Source organism: Cydia strobilella, chromosome 27, assembly GCF_947568885.1.
Source record: "Cydia strobilella chromosome 27, ilCydStro3.1, whole genome shotgun sequence".
Taxonomy (NCBI): domain Eukaryota; kingdom Metazoa; phylum Arthropoda; class Insecta; order Lepidoptera; family Tortricidae; genus Cydia; species Cydia strobilella.
The window spans coordinates 6164927-6189428 of NC_086067.1; the positions used below are offsets into that span (position 1 = coordinate 6164927).

General features: G+C 39.4%; 1 protein-coding gene across 1 annotated transcript in view; it reads left to right on the forward strand.

Moving 5' to 3' along the window:
• LOC134753600 (P protein-like) overlaps positions 1-24502 on the forward strand; it is a 96430-nt gene that overhangs the window by 57739 nt on the left and 14189 nt on the right. Inside the window, exons 3-11 of the mRNA XM_063689524.1 lie at positions 11396-11499; positions 13141-13267; positions 13541-13601; positions 15055-15190; positions 20186-20322; positions 20787-20922; positions 22292-22440; positions 23333-23536; positions 24136-24251. Coding sequence (XP_063545594.1) covers positions 11396-11499; positions 13141-13267; positions 13541-13601; positions 15055-15190; positions 20186-20322; positions 20787-20922; positions 22292-22440; positions 23333-23536; positions 24136-24251 — 1170 coding nt within the window. The remainder of the gene's footprint in view (positions 1-11395; positions 11500-13140; positions 13268-13540; positions 13602-15054; positions 15191-20185; positions 20323-20786; positions 20923-22291; positions 22441-23332; positions 23537-24135; positions 24252-24502) is intronic.

The window sequence follows — 24502 nt, forward strand, 5'->3', positions numbered from 1 at the left end:
AAACTCTGAAAAAGTTTTAGGCTGCTGGGTGTTATTCTGGATTTTGAGGTAGCCGTACTCTTTCAATGTTCACGAATTATATCTCATTTGAAAGAGTTTTTGATGCCGCTTCTTACGATACTAGACACAAAGTGTAATCTAGACAGCTTCTCATCGAAATTTTGACAAACTCTGAAAAAGTTTTAGGCTGCTGGGTGTTATTCTGGATTTTGAGGTAGCCATACTCTTTCAATGTTCACGAATTATATCTCATTCGAAAGAGTTTTTGATGCCGCTTCTTACGATACTAGACACAAAGTGTAATCTAGACAGCTTCTCATCGAAATCTTGACAAACTCTGAAAAAGTTTTAGGCTGCTGGGTGTTATTCTGGATTTTGAGGTAGCCATACTCTTTCAATGTTCACGAGTTATATCTCATTTGAAAGAGTTTTTGATGCCGCTTCTTACGATACTAGACACAAAGTGTAATCTAGACAGCTTCTCATCGAAATCTTGACAAACTCTGAAAAAGTTTTAGGCTGCTGGGTGTTATTCTGGATTTTGAGGTAGCCATACTCTTTCAATGTTCACGAATTATATCTCATTTGAAAGAGTTTTTGATGCCGCTTCTTACGATACTAGACACAAAGTGTAATCTAGACAGCTTCTCATCGAAATCTTGACAAACTCTGAAAAAGTTTTAGGCTGCTGGGTGTTATTCTGGATTTTGAGGTAGCCATACTCTTTCAATGTTCACGAATTATATCTCATTTGAAAGAGTTTTTGATGCCGCTTCTTACGATACTAGACACAAAGTGTAATCTAGACAGCTTCTCATCGAAATCTTGACAAACTCTGAAAAAGTTTTAGGCTGCTGGGTGTTATTCTGGATTTTGAGGTAGCCGTACTCTTTCAATGTTCACGAATTATATCTCATTTGAAAGAGTTTTTGATGCCGCTTCTTACGATACTAGACACAAAGTGTAATCTAGACAGCTTCTCATCGAAATCTTGACAAACTCTGAAAAAGTTTTAGGCTGCTGGGTGTTATTCTGGATTTTGAGGTAGCCGTACTCTTTCAATGTTCACGAATTATATCTCATTTGAAAGAGTTTTTGATGCCGCTTCTTACGATACTAGACACAAAGTGTAATCTAGACAGCTTCTCATCGAAATCTTGACAAACTCTGAAAAAGTTTTAGGCTGCTGGGTGTTATTCTGGATTTTGAGGTAGCCATACTCTTTCAATGTTTACGAATTATATCTCATTTGAAAGAGTTTTTGATGCCGCTTCTTAAGATACTAGACACAAAGTGTAATCTAGACAGCTTCTCATCGAAATCTTGACAAACTCTGAAAAAGTTTTAGGCTGCTTTGTGTTATTCTGGATTTTGAGGTAGCCATACTCTTTCAATGTTCACGAATTATATCTCATTTGAAAGAGTTTTTGATGCCGCTTCTTACGATACTAGACACAAATTGTAATCTAGACAGCTTCTCATCGAAATCTTGACAAACTGAAAAAGTTTTAGGTTGCTGGGTGTTATTCTGGATTTTGAGGTAGCCACGGTATTTCAATGTTCACTAATTATATCTCATTTGAAAGAGTTTTTGATGCCGCTTCTTACGATACTAGACACAAAGTGTAATCTGGACAGCTTCTCATCGAAATCTTGACAAACTCTGAAAAAGTTTTAGGCTGCTGGGTGTTATTCTGGATTTTGAGGTAGCCATACTCTTTCAATGTTCACGAATTATATCTCATTTGAAAGAGTTTTTGATGCCGCTTCTTACGATACTAGACACAAAGTGTAATCTAGACAGCTTCTCATCGAAATCTTGACAAACTCTGAAAAAGTTTTAGGCTGCTGGGTGTTATTCTGGATTTTGAGGTAGCCATACTCTTTCAATGTTCACGAATTATATCTCATTTGAAAGAGTTTTTGATGCCGCTTCTTACGATATTAGACACAAAGTGTAATCTAGACAGCTTCTCATCGAAATCTTGACAAACTCTGAAAAAGTTTTAGGCTGCTGGGTGTTATTCTGGATTTTGAGGTAGCCGTACTCTTTCAATGTTCACGAATTATATCTCATTTGAAAGAGTTTTTGATGCCGCTTCTTACGATACTAGACACAAAGTGTAATCTAGACAGCTTCTCATCGAAATTTTGACAAACTCTGAAAAAGTTTTAGGCTGCTGGGTGTTATTCTGGATTTTGAGGTAGCCATACTCTTTCAATGTTCACGAATTATATCTCATTCGAAAGAGTTTTTGATGCCGCTTCTTACGATACTAGACACAAAGTGTAATCTAGACAGCTTCTCATCGAAATCTTGACAAACTCTGAAAAAGTTTTAGGCTGCTGGGTGTTATTCTGGATTTTGAGGTAGCCATACTCTTTCAATGTTCACGAATTATATCTCATTTGAAAGAGTTTTTGATGCCGCTTCTTACGATACTAGACACAAAGTGTAATCTAGACAGCTTCTCATCGAAATCTTGACAAACTCTGAAAAAGTTTTAGGCTGCTGGGTGTTATTCTGGATTTTGAGGTAGCCATACTCTTTCAATGTTCACGAATTATATCTCATTTGAAAGAGTTTTTGATGCCGCTTCTTACGATACTAGACACAAAGTGTAATCTAGACAGCTTCTCATCGAAATCTTGACAAACTCTGAAAAAGTTTTAGGCTGCTGGGTGTTATTCTGGATTTTGAGGTAGCCATACTCTTTCAATGTTCACGAATTATATCTCATTTGAAAGAGTTTTTGATGCCGCTTCTTACGATACTAGACACAAAGTGTAATCTAGACAGCTTCTCATCGAAATCTTGACAAACTCTGAAAAAGTTTTAGGCTGCTGGGTGTTATTCTGGATTTTGAGGTAGCCGTACTCTTTCAATGTTCACGAATTATATCTCATTTGAAAGAGTTTTTGATGCCGCTTCTTACGATACTAGACACAAAGTGTAATCTAGACAGCTTCTCATCGAAATCTTGACAAACTCTGAAAAAGTTTTAGGCTGCTGGGTGTTATTCTGGATTTTGAGGTAGCCATACTCTTTCAATGTTCACGAATTATATCTCATTCGAAAGAGTTTTTGATGCCGCTTCTTACGATACTAGACACAAAGTGTAATCTAGACAGCTTCTCATCGAAATCTTGACAAACTCTGAAAAAGTTTTAGGCTGCTGGGTGTTATTCTGGATTTTGAGGTAGCCATACTCTTTCAATGTTCACGAATTATATCTCATTTGAAAGAGTTTTTGATGCCGCTTCTTACGATACTAGACACAAAGTGTAATCTAGACAGCTTCTCATCGAAATCTTGACAAACTCTGAAAAAGTTTTAGGCTGCTTTGTGTTATTCTGGATTTTGAGGTAGCCATACTCTTTCAATGTTCACGAATTATATCTTATTTGAAAGAGTTTTTGATGCCGCTTCTTACGATACTAGACACAAAGTGTAATCTCGACAGCTTCTCATCGAAATCTTGACAAACTCTGAAAAAGTTTTAGGCTGCTGGGTGTTATTCTGGATTTTGAGGTAGCCACGGTCTTTCAATGTTCACGAATTATACCTCATTTGAAAGAGTTTTTCATGCCGCTTCTTACTTCAAATGAATTTGTATAAAAAACATCCAAGACGCAAGAACAAATTAAGGGTACACGGAAAAAACATGTCTAGTCAATTTAGTAACATGTTGAATAATCGCGGTTTTAAAATTTGGAACCATGTCAAAATGTATGGTAATTCCGTGACCAGGTCTTTTTTAACTAAAAAAAAAGTTGTGTTACATATATTATACAGTGGTAGCAAAAGATATAACTAATAGTTCATTAAGAGCTCTACATTTTGAAATGAAAATCTCATTTTCCGAAAAAAGTGACTAGACATGTTCTTTCCGTGTACCCTTCAAATATTCGTGCCCATCACGCAAATAAATGCGTCTGCCGGGATTCGAACCCCGGAATACGATAAGAAATGTATACCGGTACGATGCTTTATTGATTCGGGCGCACAGAAGACTTATTTACGTCGCGATATAATAGAAAGTTTAAATTTGGAGCCTGTTGGCAAAGAAATCGTGTCGAATTGTCTTTTTGTCGGGATCGAAACTAAAAAGGAACTGTTTTATACCTACGAGTTCACCGTAGCAAGCTTGGATAAGAAGTTTCAACGTACAATGACTGCGCGAGACAAGTCTAAGCTCTGCGGGTACGTTCCTCGTTTAAATGTAAATCATGAAATGTTCAAAGAGTTACAGAATAGTAGATTGTTAACCAAGGGATGAAAGGCATTAATTTCTACCGAGGTATTTTGGCGCTCGAACGCAGTGAGAGCGTCAATAGTCCGAGGCAGAAAGGATGCCTTTCACCCGAGTTAAACACTCTACTTTTCATTTCGAATACGAGGAAAGTAAAATGCATGTTTTTTTAAAAACATGACTATGTATACATTTTTATAGTATATGTTAAGGGTACTTTCAATTAACAATTCAAGCAAAAGAATCTTTATTTATGGAATGGAGAGTCAAATATCAGAATGGAAATTGTATAACAAATCCATTTAAACTCTAATTTCAATTGCTTATCGTAAAAAAAAAATGATTGTAATGTACTGTAATGTACTGTAATGTAATGTAATGTAATGCACAAAGAGTAATGTAGACAGCTTCTCATCGAAATCTTGACGAACTGAAAATGTTTTAGGCTGCTGGGTGTTATTCTGGATTTTGAGGTAGCCATACTCTTTCAATGTTCACGAATTATAACTCATTCGAAAGAGTTTTTGATGCCGCTTCTTACGATACTAGACACAAAGTGTAATCTAGACAGCTTCTCATCGAAATCTTGACAAACTCTGAAAAAGTTTTAGGCTGCTGGGTGTTATTCTGGATTTTGAGGTAGCCATACTCTTTCAATGTTCACGAATTATATCTCATTTGAAAGAGTTTTTGATGCCGCTTCTTACGATACTAGACACAGTTTAATCTAGACAGCTTCTCATCGAAATCTTGACAAACTGAAAAAGTTTTAGGCTGCTGGGTGTTATTCTGGATTTTGAGGTAGCCATACTCTTTCAATGTTCACGAATTATATCTCATTTGAAAGAGTTTTTGATGCCGCTTCTTACGATACTAGACACAAAGTGTAATCTAGACAGCTTCTCATCGAAATCTTGACAAACTCTGAAAAAGTTTTAGGCTGCTGGGTGTTATTCTGGATTTTGAGGTAGCCATACTCTTTCAATGTTCACGAATTATATCTCATTTGAAAGAGTTTTTGATGCCGCTTCTTACGATACTAGACACAAAGTGTAATCTAGACAGCTTCTCATCGAAATCTTGACAAACTCTGAAAAAGTTTTAGGCTGCTGGGTGTTATTCTGGATTTTGAGGTAGCCATACTCTTTCAATGTTCACGAATTATATCTCATTCGAAAGAGTTTTTGATGCCGCTTCTTACGATACTAGACACAAAGTGTAATCTAGACAGCTTCTCATCGAAACCTTGACAAACTCTGAAAAAGTTTTAGGCTGCTGGGTGTTATTCTGGATTTTGAGGTAGCCATACTCTTTCAATGTTCACGACTTATACCTCATTTGAAAGAGTTTTTTATGCCGCTTCTTACTTCAAATGAATTTGTATAAAAAACATCCAAGACGCAAGAACAAATTAAGGGTACACGGAAAAAACATGTCTAGTCAATTTAGTAACATGTTGAATAATCGCGGTTTTAAAATTTGGAACCATGTCAAAATGTATGGTAATTCCGTGACCAGGTCTTTTTTAACTAAAAAAAAAGTTGTGTTACATATATTATACAGTGGTAGCAAAAGATATAACTAATAGTTCATTAAGAGCTCTACATTTTGAAATGAAAATCTCATTTTCCGAAAAAAGTGACTAGACATGTTCTTTCCGTGTACCCTTCAAATATTCGTGCCCATCACGCAAATAAATGCGTCTGCCGGGATTCGAACCCCGGAATACGATAAGAAATGTATACCGGTACGATGCTTTATTGATTCGGGCGCACAGAAGACTTATTTACGTCGCGATATAATAGAAAGTTTAAATTTGGAGCCTGTTGGCAAAGAAATCGTGTCGAATTGTCTTTTTGTCGGGATCGAAACTAAAAAGGAACTGTTTTATACCTACGAGTTCACCGTAGCAAGCTTGGATAAGAAGTTTCAACGTACAATGACTGCGCGAGACAAGTCTAAGCTCTGCGGGTACGTTCCTCGTTTAAATGTAAATCATGAAATGTTCAAAGAGTTACAGAATAGTAGATTGTTAACCAAGGGATGAAAGGCATTAATTTCTACCGAGGTATTTTGGCGCTCGAACGCAGTGAGAGCGTCAATAGTCCGAGGCAGAAAGGATGCCTTTCACCCGAGTTAAACACTCTACTTTTCATTTCGAATACGAGGAAAGTAAAATGCATGTTTTTTTAAAAACATGACTATGTATACATTTTTATAGTATATGTTAAGGGTACTTTCAATTAACAATTCAAGCAAAAGAATCTTTATTTATGGAATGGAGAGTCAAATATCAGAATGGAAATTGTATAACAAATCCATTTAAACTCTAATTTCAATTGCTTATCGTAAAAAAAAAATGATTGTAATGTACTGTAATGTACTGTAATGTAATGTAATGTAATGCACAAAGAGTAATGTAGACAGCTTCTCATCGAAATCTTGACGAACTGAAAATGTTTTAGGCTGCTGGGTGTTATTCTGGATTTTGAGGTAGCCATACTCTTTCAATGTTCACGAATTATAACTCATTCGAAAGAGTTTTTGATGCCGCTTCTTACGATACTAGACACAAAGTGTAATCTAGACAGCTTCTCATCGAAATCTTGACAAACTCTGAAAAAGTTTTAGGCTGCTGGGTGTTATTCTGGATTTTGAGGTAGCCATACTCTTTCAATGTTCACGAATTATATCTCATTTGAAAGAGTTTTTGATGCCGCTTCTTACGATACTAGACACAGTTTAATCTAGACAGCTTCTCATCGAAATCTTGACAAACTGAAAAAGTTTTAGGCTGCTGGGTGTTATTCTGGATTTTGAGGTAGCCATACTCTTTCAATGTTCACGAATTATATCTCATTTGAAAGAGTTTTTGATGCCGCTTCTTACGATACTAGACACAAAGTGTAATCTAGACAGCTTCTCATCGAAATCTTGACAAACTCTGAAAAAGTTTTAGGCTGCTGGGTGTTATTCTGGATTTTGAGGTAGCCATACTCTTTCAATGTTCACGAATTATATCTCATTTGAAAGAGTTTTTGATGCCGCTTCTTACGATACTAGACACAAAGTGTAATCTAGACAGCTTCTCATCGAAATCTTGACAAACTCTGAAAAAGTTTTAGGCTGCTGGGTGTTATTCTGGATTTTGAGGTAGCCATACTCTTTCAATGTTCACGAATTATATCTCATTCGAAAGAGTTTTTGATGCCGCTTCTTACGATACTAGACACAAAGTGTAATCTAGACAGCTTCTCATCGAAATCTTGACAAACTCTGAAAAAGTTTTAGGCTGCTGGGTGTTATTCTGGATTTTGAGGTAGCCATACTCTTTCAATGTTCACGAATTATATCTCATTTGAAAGAGTTTTTGATGCCGCTTCTTACGATACTAGACACAAAGTGTAATCTAGACAGCTTCTCATCGAAATCTTGACAAACTCTGAAAAAGTTTTAGGCTGCTTTGTGTTATTCTGGATTTTGAGGTAGCCATACTCTTTCAATGTTCACGAATTATATCTTATTTGAAAGAGTTTTTGATGCCGCTTCTTACGATACTAGACACAAAGTGTAATCTCGAAAGCTTCTCATCGAAATCTTGACAAACTCTGAAAAAGTTTTAGGCTGCTGGGTGTTATTCTGGATTTTGAGGTAGCCACGGTCTTTCAATGTTCACGAATTATACCTCATTTGAAAGAGTTTTTGATGCCGCTTCTTACGATACTAGACACAAAGTGTAATCTAGACAGCTTCTCATCGAAACCTTGACAAACTCTGAAAAAGTTTTAGGCTGCTGGGTGTTATTCTGGATTTTGAGGTAGCCATACTCTTTCAATGTTCACGACTTATACCTCATTTGAAAGAGTTTTTTATGCCGCTTCTTACGATACTAGAAGCAAAGTGTAATCTGGACAGTGTCCCTAAAAATAACGAAACCATTGAAGAAACGTTGTAGGCTGCCTGTTTGTGAAGTTAGCTGCCCTATGTGTTTTGTGAATAATTTGGCCCTTTTTGGGCTTAACACTTTCAGTTGTGATAAAAAAGTCAAATTTCTTTTAAAAACATGTTGTATATGCTCTTGAAAATGCTTAATATGTGAGTGTACAGGAGGTATATAAAATGACATCTTAATTTGGTTGGATTATCTTGGGCTGCCAGCTTTAGGCTGCTAACTTCACGCCGGTACAAATGTTAGTAAACAGTAAACTTTTAGTGGCTATAAAAGACAGCTTCATACCTTGACATTGAATTCATGGAACTGTTTGCTTGGTAGAATGTTAAATATTACCTTGTTTCATAGCTAATGCTTACACTGGTGGTAATTATTTACTAACAGATGTTGGTGTAATAAAAATGTTTTTATTCTCGTTGACTGTAATGGTTGAATTAAAATTTCGTATACCAAACTGTAATTGGGTATTTTTTTTGTATGTGCTCCCAACGTCCCAACTCAACTATAATATTAATTTCGAAACGGTTTAGTCAACTATAATGAATTTGACCAATCATGTGGCGCCGCGGTCCAGTGAAAAAGACACTAACGCGCGACTATTTCATGAGTAATACCTATTCATATATTATGCACGTGTTAATGTTTTTTGTACTACTGAGATACTTACCTAACTTTCTCGTACCTTCATTAGGCCACTCAGCACTGTTATATCACGATTGTATAAAATTATATTTGAAAGAGTTGATTTTTCTTAACTATACAGGATGTTAATGTGTTAATGTCACGTGCAATTTACGTGGTGAATATTATATACAGGGTGGAAATAGATTTTGGGTCAGTGAGGGCAGCTACCAGATCCCGTGTTGCAAGGCGAAAATGGTCTTAGGAGACCTTCCTTCGATTTCAAATTAATAAAGATTGGCGTTTACAGATTTTGGAAAAAACATACAGGGTCCGAGAAAACGGTCATTTTTGACAAACTTTTTTTTTGATGCCAATCGATCCCATTCCTGTCCAGGATCAAAAGCTTGCTCAGTATGATCGCCACGGTGTATAGTATAATTAGTATAGTATGATATTCACCAGAAGACTAAATTAACATCCTGTATAGGTATGTGAACAATATGGTAACTTAATACGGCACTTGCCTTTGTAATAACGTGTACCCTTTATGTACTTACTCCGTATATTTTAAGGCTATTTATGACTATTTGCCAGACAACTCATTAACAGAACTCTAAATAAACACACAACAGTAAACACTCCATGTAATATTTTTTTGACTAACCACATACTTATACACATACTTTAGAGCGTTACTGTCATAGTAAATTTTGTAACCTCAGTAAATTCACTGCCATCTGTCGACACACTTTAAAACTAAAAATGAAGATTTATAAAAATACGATAGAATGTATTTAAATATAGATAAATGATTTTTTTTATGTGCATTAGTTATTTTTATGATTTTGACCCATGTTCTTTCACTGATATGCGTTAAAATTGTTAAATAACAAACGAAACCGTCAACGCCATCTATACGACAGTTGGCCAAAGCTAGTAGCGCCCTCTGATCGAGAATCAAATTTCCTTGATTTTCGAGGCACGTTTTTTCCTTAGACTGTATCCATCTATTACGGAGTTATATCTATTTTTGCCTATATTTACTTAATACTCCGTATATGTTAAGGCTATTTATGATTATTTGTCCAGACAACTCATTAACAGAACTAAATAAACTTAAACACACAACAGTAAACACTCCATGTAATATTTTTTAGACTAACCACATACCCACGAAAGGCTATATAAAGGACAAAGGTCTACCTATATTTAGAAGTTAGCTCATGTAGGTCAAGCATGGGTTCCGATTTTAGGGTTCGTTGGGTAAATAAGCAATTTTTAACCGCAAACGCTTTTATAAATCGATAATTTTTTTGATACAATTTTAACAGTATTAACAAAACAATTATAGTTATATAATAAATACTTAATTCATATTAAATCACATTTAAAATCGGGTCTATCGCGGATTTATTTATTTTTGCTGGGACATCAGTTAGCCGCGACCACGACCAGTGAAACCTGTGTCGAAACTTCGGTAAATAGAGGTAACAAAATAAATTCTCGATAGACCAGATTTTAAATGTGATTTAATATGTGTTCAAAACGCGATGTTGTAGTGTAGGGACGCCCGGCCGGAAGCAGGCGGGCTGTCGATCGCGTGTCGCGTTCAAGAACGCGAAAGTTTTAAATGTTATAAACACTTAATTTTCACATTAAATAAAATCGCAGACTAATCTATTTCAAAATTCATATAAACTCCCTCGATGTGCTTTACTTTTATTTTCTATACTTATAATCAAAAGGGCACTACCTACATAATAATAAGGTAGAATGCGAATTTGTAAGAGAATAACATTCTCTCCCCCCTCGAAGGGATATAACCAACGGAGACGCCTTGTCTGTAATTTGCTGTACAAAAAAGTCTGCCAATTTTTGCGGGGGAGGGGAACGTCAAATGTATACGTAACGTCATGATAGCCATGTCAGATAAACGTCAGTCCATACATTGTGTATGACCATTGGCCGACTATTTCGACGGGTTTGGGGTTTGGGTGTATCTAAGCTTCCCCCTTATTCATAAAACTTAGAAAACTTCTGTTAATTTTTGTCCCTTTCTGACAAACACAAATGTCAAAATGACAGGGACAACGATTATCAAGGGCTTGTTAGAATTCACAAGCATTTATGAATAACGCTATTTAATATTATTTGATATTTTCTTATCTCTAACGTGAACGCTAATAACGCGAATTAAAAATTGCCTACTACAGAGCACACAGTCGCTGTGGCCGAAATCGGTCAGAAGAGCATCATCATCATCATCTCTAATAAAACGAAAGCTACCTTAATTCAGCGTATTAAACTAACCTTTTTACGTCTCTTAGTAAGTTGGGTGTATACCCAAGAGCAATATATGTGAACACTGTGTGGGTAACTGTGAAAATTTTCAAACAGAAACTCCCGTTATCATTGCTTAATTTTTGAATAATTCAAGACTGACATCACAGTGCCTCCACAAAAGTGACTATTATAACTTTATGGCTGGACTGTTTAAAAAGTTGAAAAAGAAACAAGATGGCCACCAAAGTGTGTACAGCAGTGTTTATTCCATGGTCTCCTGCAGTGACCTGACGCCGGGCAGCCTTGAGGTGTGGGTGGACCTGCCAGACACCATCAAGTACGACCCGTCTCTGGCGCCCTTCAAGCATCTGTATGAGCAACACCATGGTGAGGCATATATACATACAGCAGTGTTTATTTCATGGTCTGTAGTGACCTGACGTCGGGCAGCCTGGAGGTGTGGGTGGTCCTGCCAGACACCATAAAGTACGACCCCTCTCTGGCGCCCTTCAAGCATCTGTATGAACAACACCATGGTGAGACATATATATACAGCAGTGTTTATTCCATTCCATGGTCTCTAGTGACCTGACGCCGGGCAGCCTCGAGGTACACTGGACCTGTCTCTGGCGCCCTCAAGCATCTGTATGAACAACACCATGGTGAGGCATATATACATACAGCAGTGTTTCATGGTCTGCAGTGACCTGACGCAGGGCAGCCTCGAGGTGTGGCTAGACCTGCCTGACACCATCAAGTACGACTCGTCTATGGCACCCTTCAAGCATCTGTACGAGCAACACCATGGTGAGGCATATACACATACATAAATGTATACTTTAGGTTCGAGGTGTGGCTGGACCTGCCAGATACCATCAAGTACGACCCGTCTCTGGCGCCCTTCAAGCATCTGTATGAACAACACCATGGTGAGACATATATACATACAGCACTTACAGCAGTGTTTCCATGGTCTGTAGTGACCTGACGCCGGACAGCCTGGAGGTGTGGGTGGACCTGCCAGACACCATCAAGTACGACTCGTCTCTGGCACCGTTCAAGCATTTGTATCAACAACACCATGGTGAGGCATATATACATACAGCAGTGTTTATTTCATGGTCTGTAGTGACCTGACGCCGGGCAGCCTGGAGCTGTGGGTGGACCTGCCAGGCACCATCAAGTTCGACCTGTGTTTATTCCATGGTCTGTAGTGACCTGACGCCGGACAGCCTCGAGGTGTGGCTGGACCTGCCAGACACCATCAAGTAGGTACGACCCGTCTCTGGCGCCCTTAAAGCATCTGAATGAACAACACCATAGTGAGACAATCATTTTTAACTGGAACAAATCGTATTATCTTCAAAATTATACTTTGGCTTTGATACACAAAGGCAAACGTTTGTTATTTAAGACAATTACAATATGCACAGTAAATAAAAGCTTTGTAAACGTAATATTGTCTTCGGTTACCGCGATAGTTACTCATGAAATAAAACTATGAAAACGGATTATATCGCGTATATTGAATTTATAATATCATAAATTCAATTATAAATTCAATATACGCGATATAATCCGTTTTCATAGTTTTATTTCTTTGTAAACGTATTTTTGGGCAATCCTGTATTTTGAAATTAGTGTAGGTCAGAAACTTGCATAGATTTTGTTTAACCCATATTGACTATTCTGTCAAGTAGTTGGAAATTAGTCTAATTTCAGTTTTACATTCGGTTGTCAGACTTACTGGTTGTAAGTGTCATTACGTTTTTCTAGAGACATACTGCGACTAAAATTTTATGTACACATAAATGTGTCATTGAACAAATAAGTTAAATGCTATTTTTGAGACAGTTAAATTACTAACTACTTACCCTTTTACAAACCTTATTGCGAAGAGATAAGTCTACCAATAATGAGTTATGATTTACTGTTTTTGTTTGTTTAGGTTTTTGTAAGAATATCAACAAATGTCTCTGTAAATCGAGTTTCACCCTCATAATCGAAAGTGTAACCTTATAATTTCAGGAAAACTGGAGTCCACTGAAAATCAAGATGGCGACAAGTCAATATTTAACAAAAATCCCACAGAAATCAGTAAAAGTAAAGAAAACGTAGCCAATAGTGATGCCCCTGCAAAAGGATGTGATAATAGGTAAGTCATAGTAAAAAGTTCTCTGGTCAAAAAGCTGATACATATTGTCTCAAATAAGCAAATTTATAAGCAATAAAATATAGATCTTTTTAAGGTAAAATTAATGTTAAAATTATTTATTTTCGTAAAATATACAGGTGTTTATAAGTAGGGGATAGTGCTGCCCGGTAAGCAAAATTTGCCTGTGTTCGGCAACACCACTCTTCCTTAATTAACAGATTGTTACACGAAAAGTTAAGTATCTTATATTCATGCTTAAAATTTAATTTTCAGATTATTGGAGCCTTTACACACACAAGAGGCAAAAAAAGTCAGATCAGCGAGAAAAAAGCAGGTACCTATTATGTGACACTCCTTATCGGCATTCATCGGGGATCATCGGCTTCATAGGCAGGACACTGTCAACTAGGTCAGAGTGATGGTCAAAATATCATCATGTCAGCCGATAGACGTCCACTGCTGGACATAGGCCTTTTTTTTTTTATAGAGGGGGAATGCGTTACGCATACCACCCAGGCGCAGGGACGGGCCTGGGATGGTTATGTGGGACTCCCATACAGGCTAATGGGACCCATGGTTTACCCACTAAACCCCCTCTGTTGCCGCCTCACTGCTATACGGCGAGGTCCCAGGAACGCCGAAGTACTCTTCCGCAATGGGCCTCCCCCAAGGCTCGCCACTCCGACCGATCCTGTGCCGCTCGCATCCACCGAATTCCCGCGACCTTCACCAGGTCGTCGCTCCATCTCGTTGGAGGCCTACCGGCAGTTCGTCTTCCGGTACGCGGACGCCACTCCAGAACCTTCCGGCCCCACCGGCCATCAGTTCTGCGAGCAATGTGCCCCGCCCACTGCCACTTAAGATTTTGCGAGATATGTCGGTGACCCTAGTTCTACTGCGGATATAATCATTTCTGACTATATGAACTGTATCACATCAAAATATCTCTCTGGTCAAAATATTTATAAGCTTAAATTAAATGTAAAATGTAACAATTTAAAATACTAGGTACTTCGTTGGGTCATTATCACACCGAACTCGCAATGACCCTTTTTTTTTACATGGGGAATGCTTTCACGCATACCGCCGGGCCCGGACGGTTATGTGGGACTCAGGGCTGTATAGAGGCCCCACTACCCACTAAACCCCATGGTGTCCTCTCGCCGCTGTGGTTGCGGGGTTACGGGGAAGCTCACGCAATGCGTCCGCGACCCCGCAGCGGCTATCCTGCCTAGGATAGCTCTTTTTTATTCTCCTGACCTACCCAGTGGAAGCGCTTCCAGGACACTAGGTCGCGCTTACCATCTCGGGAGCCAGCGTCATGGGCGGGGACGCCCCCGTGTCCACCGCCCGCTGGCTCTCATTAGGGCGGCAGGTTCCGCTCTTCCGCTCATGAGCGGCACGTCTGCGGCCTATGCGGCGGCGGCGCCTTGGGTCAGCCTCGGCCTGGACTTCCCGTTCGCGCTCGGCCGCCTCCTTATCTCTCATGACGTGCTCGCAGAACGTGAGCACAGTCTCCCACGCACTTTCGCTGCCTAGCATGGCCTGAACTACGGCTGGCAGCGAAAAGTCTAGCCCTACTTGCAATGACCCTGGCTTAAGGCTAGGCTACTTAAGTCTTTTATGTCAAATTCCACCATTTTGAACTTTTTCCAAAGAAATTCGTGAGAATTGGTTGAAAAATGCCTGCAGAGGAGAACATCTGGACATAGGACATCATTTTTGCCTAAGCTGAAACGAAGACGTTCGCTAACGCTGTCAATAATGTATGTTTGTAAATGTTCAAGGTGGACCGCACGCTGAAAGTGGTCAAGCTGTCAATCCTGGTGGCAGGATGGGTGTTCCTGACAGCATCCCTGCTCCTCAACAGAGAAAAGACAGACGTGGTGCTGCACACAGCAGTGAAGGAAGGAGAAGTTAAAGGTGAATTAAATTGGTCATATACGTTCGGACATGTTGCTTTTGACAGTTAGCAGCTGCCAAATCCATACTATCCATACTTCCATACTAATATTATAATTGCGAAAGTGTGTCTGTCTGTCTGTCACCTCTTCACGCTTAAACCGCTGAACCAATGATTATGATTAGTTGAAATTTGGTATATAGATAGTTTCAGTCCCGGGGAAGGACATAGGGTAGTTTTTATCCCAGAAATCATTCTTTAAAGGGGTGAAAAGGCGGGTGGAAGTTTGTATGGGCAATCGATAAAAAGCAGATCGGATAAAAAATAAGCTACCCAAATTACTAACTCTAAGCAGACGAAGTCGCGGGTAAAATTTAGTAGTATATAGATGTCGTCCCCAGGGGTCGGAAACCGGTATTTGCTCCATACAAAAATACCGGTATTATTACGTTCTTTTTCGTTCTTTTGTTTATAATTTCATTTTTAATGGGACGTTTTAATAATGCAAAATTGTTTCTTAAATACATGATTCAGTCCTACGTAATTAGCATAAAATAGGTTTTTAAAAAATACCGGTTCCGAGCCCTGCCGGGCTATGATGCTCGACTGTATAAATGATATAGCTGTATAAATGATGATAAAACTGACATTTTATCCAGTTTTGACGTCTTATCCACTTTTGACAACGATAGCCGGTAAATGATATACTGCATAACATGGTCGTTGGATAATATGTCATTTGTCTAAATTTCCACCTTAAAATTTGATGATAAGTGGATAAGTTAAATGATATATATGACACTTGTCCAGATTTATACATTTTTATACACTTTTGTCCACTTTGACAGCAATAGCCGGTAAATGGCTACGATTGTTGGATAATTAGACATATAGTCGATTTTTGACGGCTAGCCTTTGATTAACTTATCGTAGTGCTCACTGGGCACGATAAGTGGAAACACATGGACTTGAATACTAGAAGGGGATTTGAAATGAAATGAAATGAAAAGTATTTATTTGTCAGAATATGGTGCATTGATGTGATCTTAAGTTAGAATTAATGCAAGTTCCATCATATTCTACCGTGAAGTTTGGTTTAAGGTCTTTTTGTGAGGATAGTACATCTTTCGTTTGTTCTGCTAAGATCAGCGAAAAAGACTTGTGGAATATAAATTGTGAAATATACCAGTTTTTGGAGTTAAATATCTAGACTTATGTATCATTTGAACCATGGGTTCAAAACAAAAAAAAATATCGTGAATGTAGAGCTGTAGAAAGACATTCAATGAAAAGTCGTTTTTGACTTATCGCTAAAACTTCCCTTCTTAGTAAAAAGACGTACCTATGTACAAAGCGTTGCGAAGGTATGCACCTACTCCCTTTTGCCTGTTATGTTATGTTGTTACTTACTAATAGGCTCCATTCAAGGCAGCCTATTGTGACGGACGGGTAACTACGGAGCCCTACAATGAGCATGGCCCGACATGCTCTATGCCTTTTTTTTCAGATATTCAGCACTTATGGTCACGGAATTAATTTAGACCAATCGGAATTGTTTTATTGTCTATGTCACCTATTTTGTGTGATTTTTACTAGCCTATACATATATAAGAGTGTTCCACTGCTCGGCAAAGGCCTTCCCTCTCACCGCTATTTAGTCCTATCCAAATTGTCCAATGCACACTCCCACTTCTTTTCTAAATAAGTGTCCTGCCATCTCTATTTTGGTCTTCCTCTGCTCCGAGGTCCATCCTGTGGGATCCAGTATGTGGCTAGTTCGTTAATTCGGCCAACGTGCCCTGCCCAGCCCCATTTAGCCCACTTATAGCTTTGCGACCTTCATGCCCACATCCACAATACCGGTTTTGGATCGCAGTGCGGTGTTTATATGTAATATGCTCGGTTGGTCGGTTCTACGAACATCCAGCATGCTGCGTTCCATTGCTCTCTGACAAACCTTGAGTCTGGACTTTTCAGTTTCAGTTTAAGACAAAGTTTATGAATAGGTAGGATAGACATTCCGACCAGTTTATTTGACAAAGAATATCTGAATTTATACCAAATTGACCTGGATATCTATTCAGGTGCTGAATTTCTTAAAAAACAAGCGCACGTGTTGTCATCATGGTTTATGAGATACAGCCTGGTGACAGACAGACGGACAGTAGATTCTTAGTAATAGAGTCCCGTTTTTACACTTTGAGTACGGAAACCTAAAAAGTAACCACGGAACCATATACATTGGACACACGTAGGGAACTTTTGAAATGTTTACGTTTCCCATTCGTAAAGAGTGTCCTAACAGCAAAATCCAACTATCTACTTATATCTCTTTCGCTCATTACTTTTCATATGTATGTGGTGGTCGAAAATCGTGGGTTCACCCTCGGGTTGTGCTTTAGGTATGAATTTCGGTTAGGGTCCGTTTCATACAGACAAGTGGTTAATAAGGATATTCGCTGACTTTGAATATGTTTGACGAGGATGTATTTTCAAAATGGCATAAAATCGTCAAATGAAGGAGTTTAATAATAAATAATACTTCGTTTTAAAGAACATATTAACTATTTACTTAAATAAAACAAAATTGGGCGATATCGTGAGTATTTTTTGAGAAAAGTTATCTTAAAAAAGAAAAAAACGTTAAATGCTAAAAAAATTTCATCTTTGGTGACAGATTGCACAAAAACTATAAGTGATAGCACTGTGGTGTGTATAAGAGATTAATAGCAAATTTATTAAGGATCACTTCGTTCCTACACACTTTTTCTGTATCTTGAACGGTTTCCTTAAAAATTGAGAAAAACCGGGTTACGGGCCCGGGCCCGGTGGGGGGGTGAAGCAGAGGGGGGAGGGATGGGGAGGGTTGATGAAAAATAACTTCGGTCCATAACGTACATATCCCAATTTAAAAAAGTCTTCCATTAATTATGCCGTAATTTTAGCTAATTTCCCTTACCTAATGATTGACGCGACAGTATCTCGCCGCGAGATAGACTACCCGTCTTTCTGTATGAATTAAAGGGGGTCGGGTATTTTATGTCGTGACGAGATACTCTCGCGCCAAACATGTGCTAGCCCGGCTGTAATTGTTTCATGTAGCTTCAGATACCATAGTATAAAAAATACAGCGAATATAAGTTTTTTATAGAAAACTTGTTTTTGCTCTATCTCGTTTAAGTTTACGAGAGCTATATAAACTAATTACAGACCTAGATATACCTCATGTTATCGTATATGCAAGGTTTCATTAAAATCCAACACGTAGTTTTAAAATGAGAACGAAACTCCGCTTGTATGGGAAGGTGAAATTCGGCCGAGGTTGCCCGGGACTCTTAAATGAAGATTACTGTTTACATGGCGGAACAAAAAGTATCATTCATAAGATGAACATATAGGATAGCTTTTACCCCTAAAAGCATCTGCTAATAGGATCAGAGTCACATGGAAAAGCTAGTTACTAAATAAAATACCTAATTCATGCATGTTTGAAAAAGATAGACGCATTTAAAATGGCATGGCGGTAAGAAATCCTGCTTCTTCTGATACAGGCGTTCGTAGGGCTCTGTAGGAAAAAGATAGGAGGGCGAACCATTCGTTCAATCCATTAATTGTAATGCAATTATCAATGATACTACATCAGTTACTAGCGGCGATACTCCTCGCCCCATTTGGAATGTGGGGAAAAACTCGCACTGACCCTTAATGAAACAAGTTGGTCCAGGCTACAGCTATGTGTTTGTGAAGCTGGAGCTGGTGGTGTGATATTAAAGCGAACAGAGGCCTCGCCGGCGGGTTGCGGAGGCATAAGGTGGGGAACATCTTTGTGTTTACGAGTAATATGCGACTTAAGACCTCGGGATGTGAACACTCGCGACGAGTCAAGACAGTAAGGGGCACGACGACTCAGACAGAGAACTCATTGCATCTAACACCATAAAATAGTAACATAGTAAATGAGAAACTTATATCAAATAACAAACACAAACCACAGTATATAATTACGTATAACTAAACAATTCACAATTAACGTCTGGCACGATACTGCAGAGTCGATACTCTCTCGATGTGTGGTGCACGGTGCACCGTCGCGACTAGCGGCGGCAGCGGGGACTTGGTCGGAGCCGGAGCGCTAGGCCTCAGACAGGGCGTCGAAACGAAAGGGGCCTTACGGCAGGCGAAAGCCGGCACTCCAATGGGTAGGCCTAGTTTTTTACAGGCGCCTTCGGGGACATCGGTAAACAATGAATTCGATAGGGTCGTAATCGTAACACAATTTCAAACCGTAGCACAAAATTCTTACATTGCATATTTCCATTTTAAAAGAAATTTTTTACATATATATTATATGATTAAAGTAGAATTTTACTACTGCTGTAATGCGACATGCTAAAGACGGTTAAATTTGAGGCGACGGTATAAAAGTTTTACTTTAATAAACGCCTTAAATAAACTCAATTAGAGTTTATTTTTCAAAAGCTTACACCATGGATAATTTTTAACTATCAATATCACATGTACATAGATAAGTGATAGGATGTCATTTAGCCAAATATTCATTAAAATACACTTTAAGTAAAATTGTTTAGAATTGATTTTTCAAAAGCTCAAACCATGGATAATTTATAACTGTCTATGTCATTTGTACATGGATAAGTGGTAGAATGTGATTTAACAATCTATTCTTTAAAATACACCTTAAGTCATCGAGCTTAAAATTCATTTTTCAAAACCTCTTCGCTATCATTTGTCACTTATACGTTATCCTCGCGACTTTATACCGAATTAAATCACTTATCAGATATGCCGTCTTTTCACTTATACAATGATAAATGAAATGGTGACAAAGCATCATAGCCCGGCAGGGTCGTCCCACGAAATTTCATATTTTCACAACGTCGTGCGTTGGCGTCGCTTGTATTTGCCCCCACCACGAACTCCGCACAGGGCCAATACATGGCCCTTTTTGAATCTGTTAACATCAAAAAAGTTGATCCATACATTTTTCTTTTCAGTATACCCGTTAAACTGCACCCTAGAGCGAGTGACCCTAAAAGTGACTTTAACGGGTCCCTTTGACCAAACGGCGGGGAATGAAACTGATAATATTCTGCAAGTTTGGCTGGAGCGGACTTCTGGGGATTACATAGAGGTAAGATAAGACTGATATGCCCTCATTTTTTACTCATGGTAGGGGAGCCCAAGAGGGGATTTTTGTAGTTACTCGAGCGTGTCAGATTTAGATATGACTGAATACCAATAAAAAAATTGTCAACTAAGAGTTTTGAATGATTCACGGTTAGTTTCACTATAAGTATATTGACCGGAATATAGACCGTGATTACCTTTTGTATTGTTTATGAGTTCTCGATATTTTGTTCACGGGTGACAAGATGCATGTAACTGCGTCGAAATATCGGGAGCTCATAAACAATACAAAAGGTAATCACGGTTTATATGCCGGTCAATATAAGTCTAATAGTCAACTACCCTATTATTTGTACGCATTTTCGTAATCTGACGTTTACAATGTTAAAAATCGGGTTTTGAACTTGGTCCAGGTGGTCCAGGTTTAGGAATACATTACATTGATGGGAACCTTTGGAAATATTCCAGAGCTCCCCTTCCTGGTCGGTGCGACTGAGGTCCGATGACGTCATCGACTTCGCCGAAAGCGCCACTGACACGAAGACACTGGTGCTGGTGAAGCATGCGAATGGCTTAGACAGCGAAGACCTGGTTTACGGTAATGGTAAGAAAACACCCGGAACCATTCGGAACTTATGTACGAAATATCATTTGATATTTACCAGTCGCATTTCAGTGAAGGAAAATATCGTGAGGAAACCGGACTAATCCCTATAAGGCCTAGTTTCCCCTCGGGAAGGTCAGATGTCGCTTTCGTAAAAACTAGTGCCTACATCAATTCTTGATTCGTTGTCAATCGGACCCTAGGCTCCCATGAACCGTGGCAAAATGCCGGGATAATGCGAGGAAGAAGAGAGAGTGAGGCAAGAAAACACCCATACATATTTTGGGATTTTCCTGATTATAGTCTGGAATAGCAATGTGCAAGTGGCTGAACAATCTTTTTTAAAATTTCCCGAAAATTTCTAGAAACTCATGAGAAAATTCGTCAACTTATAAAGTTAAACACAACTTTGGGAACAAATCAAATTATTTTATTAAATATTTTGATTTGTGTTTTTTTATAGTCACACTATTTAATTTAATTTTAATGTTCCCAAAGTTGTGTATAGATGTTTACTTACTTACTTACTTACTCCTCTGGCGCAGCGACCCAAAGTGTGTCTTGGCCTCCAACACGACAGTTCGCTACTGATCCCGGTCCTGTGCAGTTTCTGTATAGATGTTTAGTTTAGATATTTAGTCGAGAAATTGGGACCTTGGGACCGGTTCCGCCGTGGCGAGGTGGCCTAGGGGTTCATGGCGTTAGCCCGGATTGCTAAAGACGCCGATTCCAATCCGGCCTTCACCACTGGAGGGTTTCGTCACTTTGTCTTTAATATATGACATCTATTACAGTTTATAATTTATAAAGTTAAAAAAATGCAAAAGATGAATATGTTACTGTTCATCCCCGCGCCCGAGTGGTATATGCGTAATACCTATGCCTTTTTCCCCTAAAAAAAAAAGTGTGTGCGTGTGATCTTTACGCGCGATTGAAGTCATGGAGACTATATAAAGGAGCCAAATCTCTATGTATGAAAAGTGTCCATCAAAAAACAGTAATTAGGCGGCGCCACAATACACCGAAATACTACCAAAAACAACCTACGTAATTTGGTCTGGTTATTTGTTGCCTTATATCGTTCATGTTATACTCATGTCCCAGAGCCTAACTAGCGCCACCGGAGAGATTAGGAACTAATATTTACTGCTGAAAGCTGGTCACTTTTGCAATAGTTCTGCCATAAGAGATTGTCGTCCTTTCTATACCGTCCATAATTGAAGTAAAACTTTCACTTTGACGTGTGTCCTATTGTGCGTGTGTCACTACTGAGCGTTACATCCGTCAGAAAAAAAATCTGAGTTACCCTCTAGTCGCGCCTAAAGAAGTTTTACTTCAATAAAAAGATAATTAATTGCTTATTTTCCAGGCTCAGTACTGTCCCTTCGAATGCAGTCATCCAGCAACACTACAGTCCCTCTCACCGTGAGCTACGTCATAAGTCCTCTGGAAGAAAGAGACGGCCTTATATACGCGACTGTTCTCCTGTGCACTTTGTATATCCTCGTCATATTTGAGGTAATTTACTGTTTTGAGGTAAGTTCTGTTCGCGTTGGTAAGTCTGCCACCTTGTGGATGTGGCCTCAAGCATAACAATAACACTTAATCATGCTTATAAGCATGACTCATGTGCTGCCCCCTACAGTTCCCTTTAGCATTGGAGGGTCTGCCATCTTGTGGCCTAAATCGGTACTAGTAACTTGGCATTGACCCTGAATATTAATATTTTTTCAAATTTTTAATTGTGGGATTTTTGCGTTGCCGGTCGTACTAAAATAATAGTTTTCAATGATTTACGGCTAGTTTCACGGTCATTCAAAACTGTTATTGTAAACCGGTACGAAAAACCACGAGCTTGTTTGCCACCGACGTGGTATAAAAAACACAACAACTGAAAGCAAAAGCATATGTCGTGTCTGACAGAGACCGAAAGAACCTGCAAGAACCAACAAGAGCCAGCATGCTCTTAAATTATAATGATGATGAAACCGGTACAGGCTGGAGTGTACAAAAATTATAAAACATACCCATACTCCCGTACTCGTATACTTCTATTACCCTAGTACCTACCTCCTCTTTAACGCTTCCTCATCATCATCTCTCTCCCGACCGATTTCGGCCACAGCGACTGCAAATTATGTCTAGGAGCGGGAACTGAGCTGGTCCGCCCGCTCGTGCGCCCTCATGTGACTGCATTATCCAATTTTCGTCTGCAGTGCTCGTCCACACCGAGGGCATGTCAGGACTCGGTCAGCGTAGTTATAGGTTAAGGCCGTAGGTGGTCGGGCGGGGTGGGGTGAGGTGGGGTGGCGGTAACGTTCCCTACATCGAAATCAACTAGGCTCAGTGATGTTTCGAGATTCTCAGTGACTACTGATGTATAAAGCCGATGTTATAATCCATTTTCCAGATTGTAAACCGCACAATCGCCGCGCTGCTCTCCTCGTCTCTCTCCGTAGGCGTCCTGGCGCTCACCGGCTCCCGACCCTCGCTGCCCGAGCTGGTCTCCTGGTTGGATGTGGAAACACTGCTGCTGTTACTGAGCATGATGCTGCTGGTCGCCATTTTGGCTGAGACCGGCTTACTGGATTACTTGGCTTTGCTGGCTTTTGAGGTAAGACAAAAACATCGGCTTCTGACCCTCGCTGCCCGAGCTGGTCTTCTGGCTATATTTGAAAACCTTACTGCTGTTACTCAGCGTGATGCTGCTGATTGCCATTTTGGTTGAGACCGGTCTGCTGGATTACTTGGCGTTGCTGGCTTTTGAGGGTAAAACATCGGCTCCTGACCCTCGCTGCCAGAGGTGGTCTCCTGACGTGGAAACCTTACTGCTGTTACTCAGCATGATGCTGCTGGTCGCCATATTGGCTGAGACCGGATTGCTGGATTATTTAGCTTTGTTGGCGTTTGAGGTGAGACAAAAATGTATCACCTGGCGGCACGTAAATATTGAGTAGGTGTCATATGTGTCGCGACTGACGAAAAGTGTATTGGGGTTGGCGCAGCATGTATTTTTCTTTCATACCTCTGTCGCCCGTCATCTCATCATTCATTTGCGTTCGTTTTATATATGTCTCACACAGTCCATCCACCTTTTCCACGGTTTCCTTTCCTATTACTTCCCTCCACCTATCTTTCTCGTCTCGTCACATGACTTTCATCCCTCCGCATCACATACCCTTACATCTAAAGTAAAGTTTCCTTATGTTTCAGGTGACAGGAGGTCGCACGTGGCCCCTGATCAACTGCCTGTGTCTCTTCACGGCCGTCTTCTCCACATTCCTGGACAACGTGACCACGGTTCTGCTCATGACACCTGTCACCATCAGGTACTTACAGTAGCATCAGTAAAGTAGGGAAGCTATTAGGCAGCCAGTTTCTGGGAACAGTTGAGAACTGCTAACCATCTAAGTGGTGAAGTTGGAAATGTCGCGTAAAGCCATGGCGGAAAAAGATTTTCGAGCATTGTTCTATCTACTAAAGTAAGGACGCTAATCACGAAGAATTTCGTACCTACATTGACCCGCCATGTCCAGCCACTATCGCACGACTTAGAGTTAGTAACTGCGCCGGTAGCACG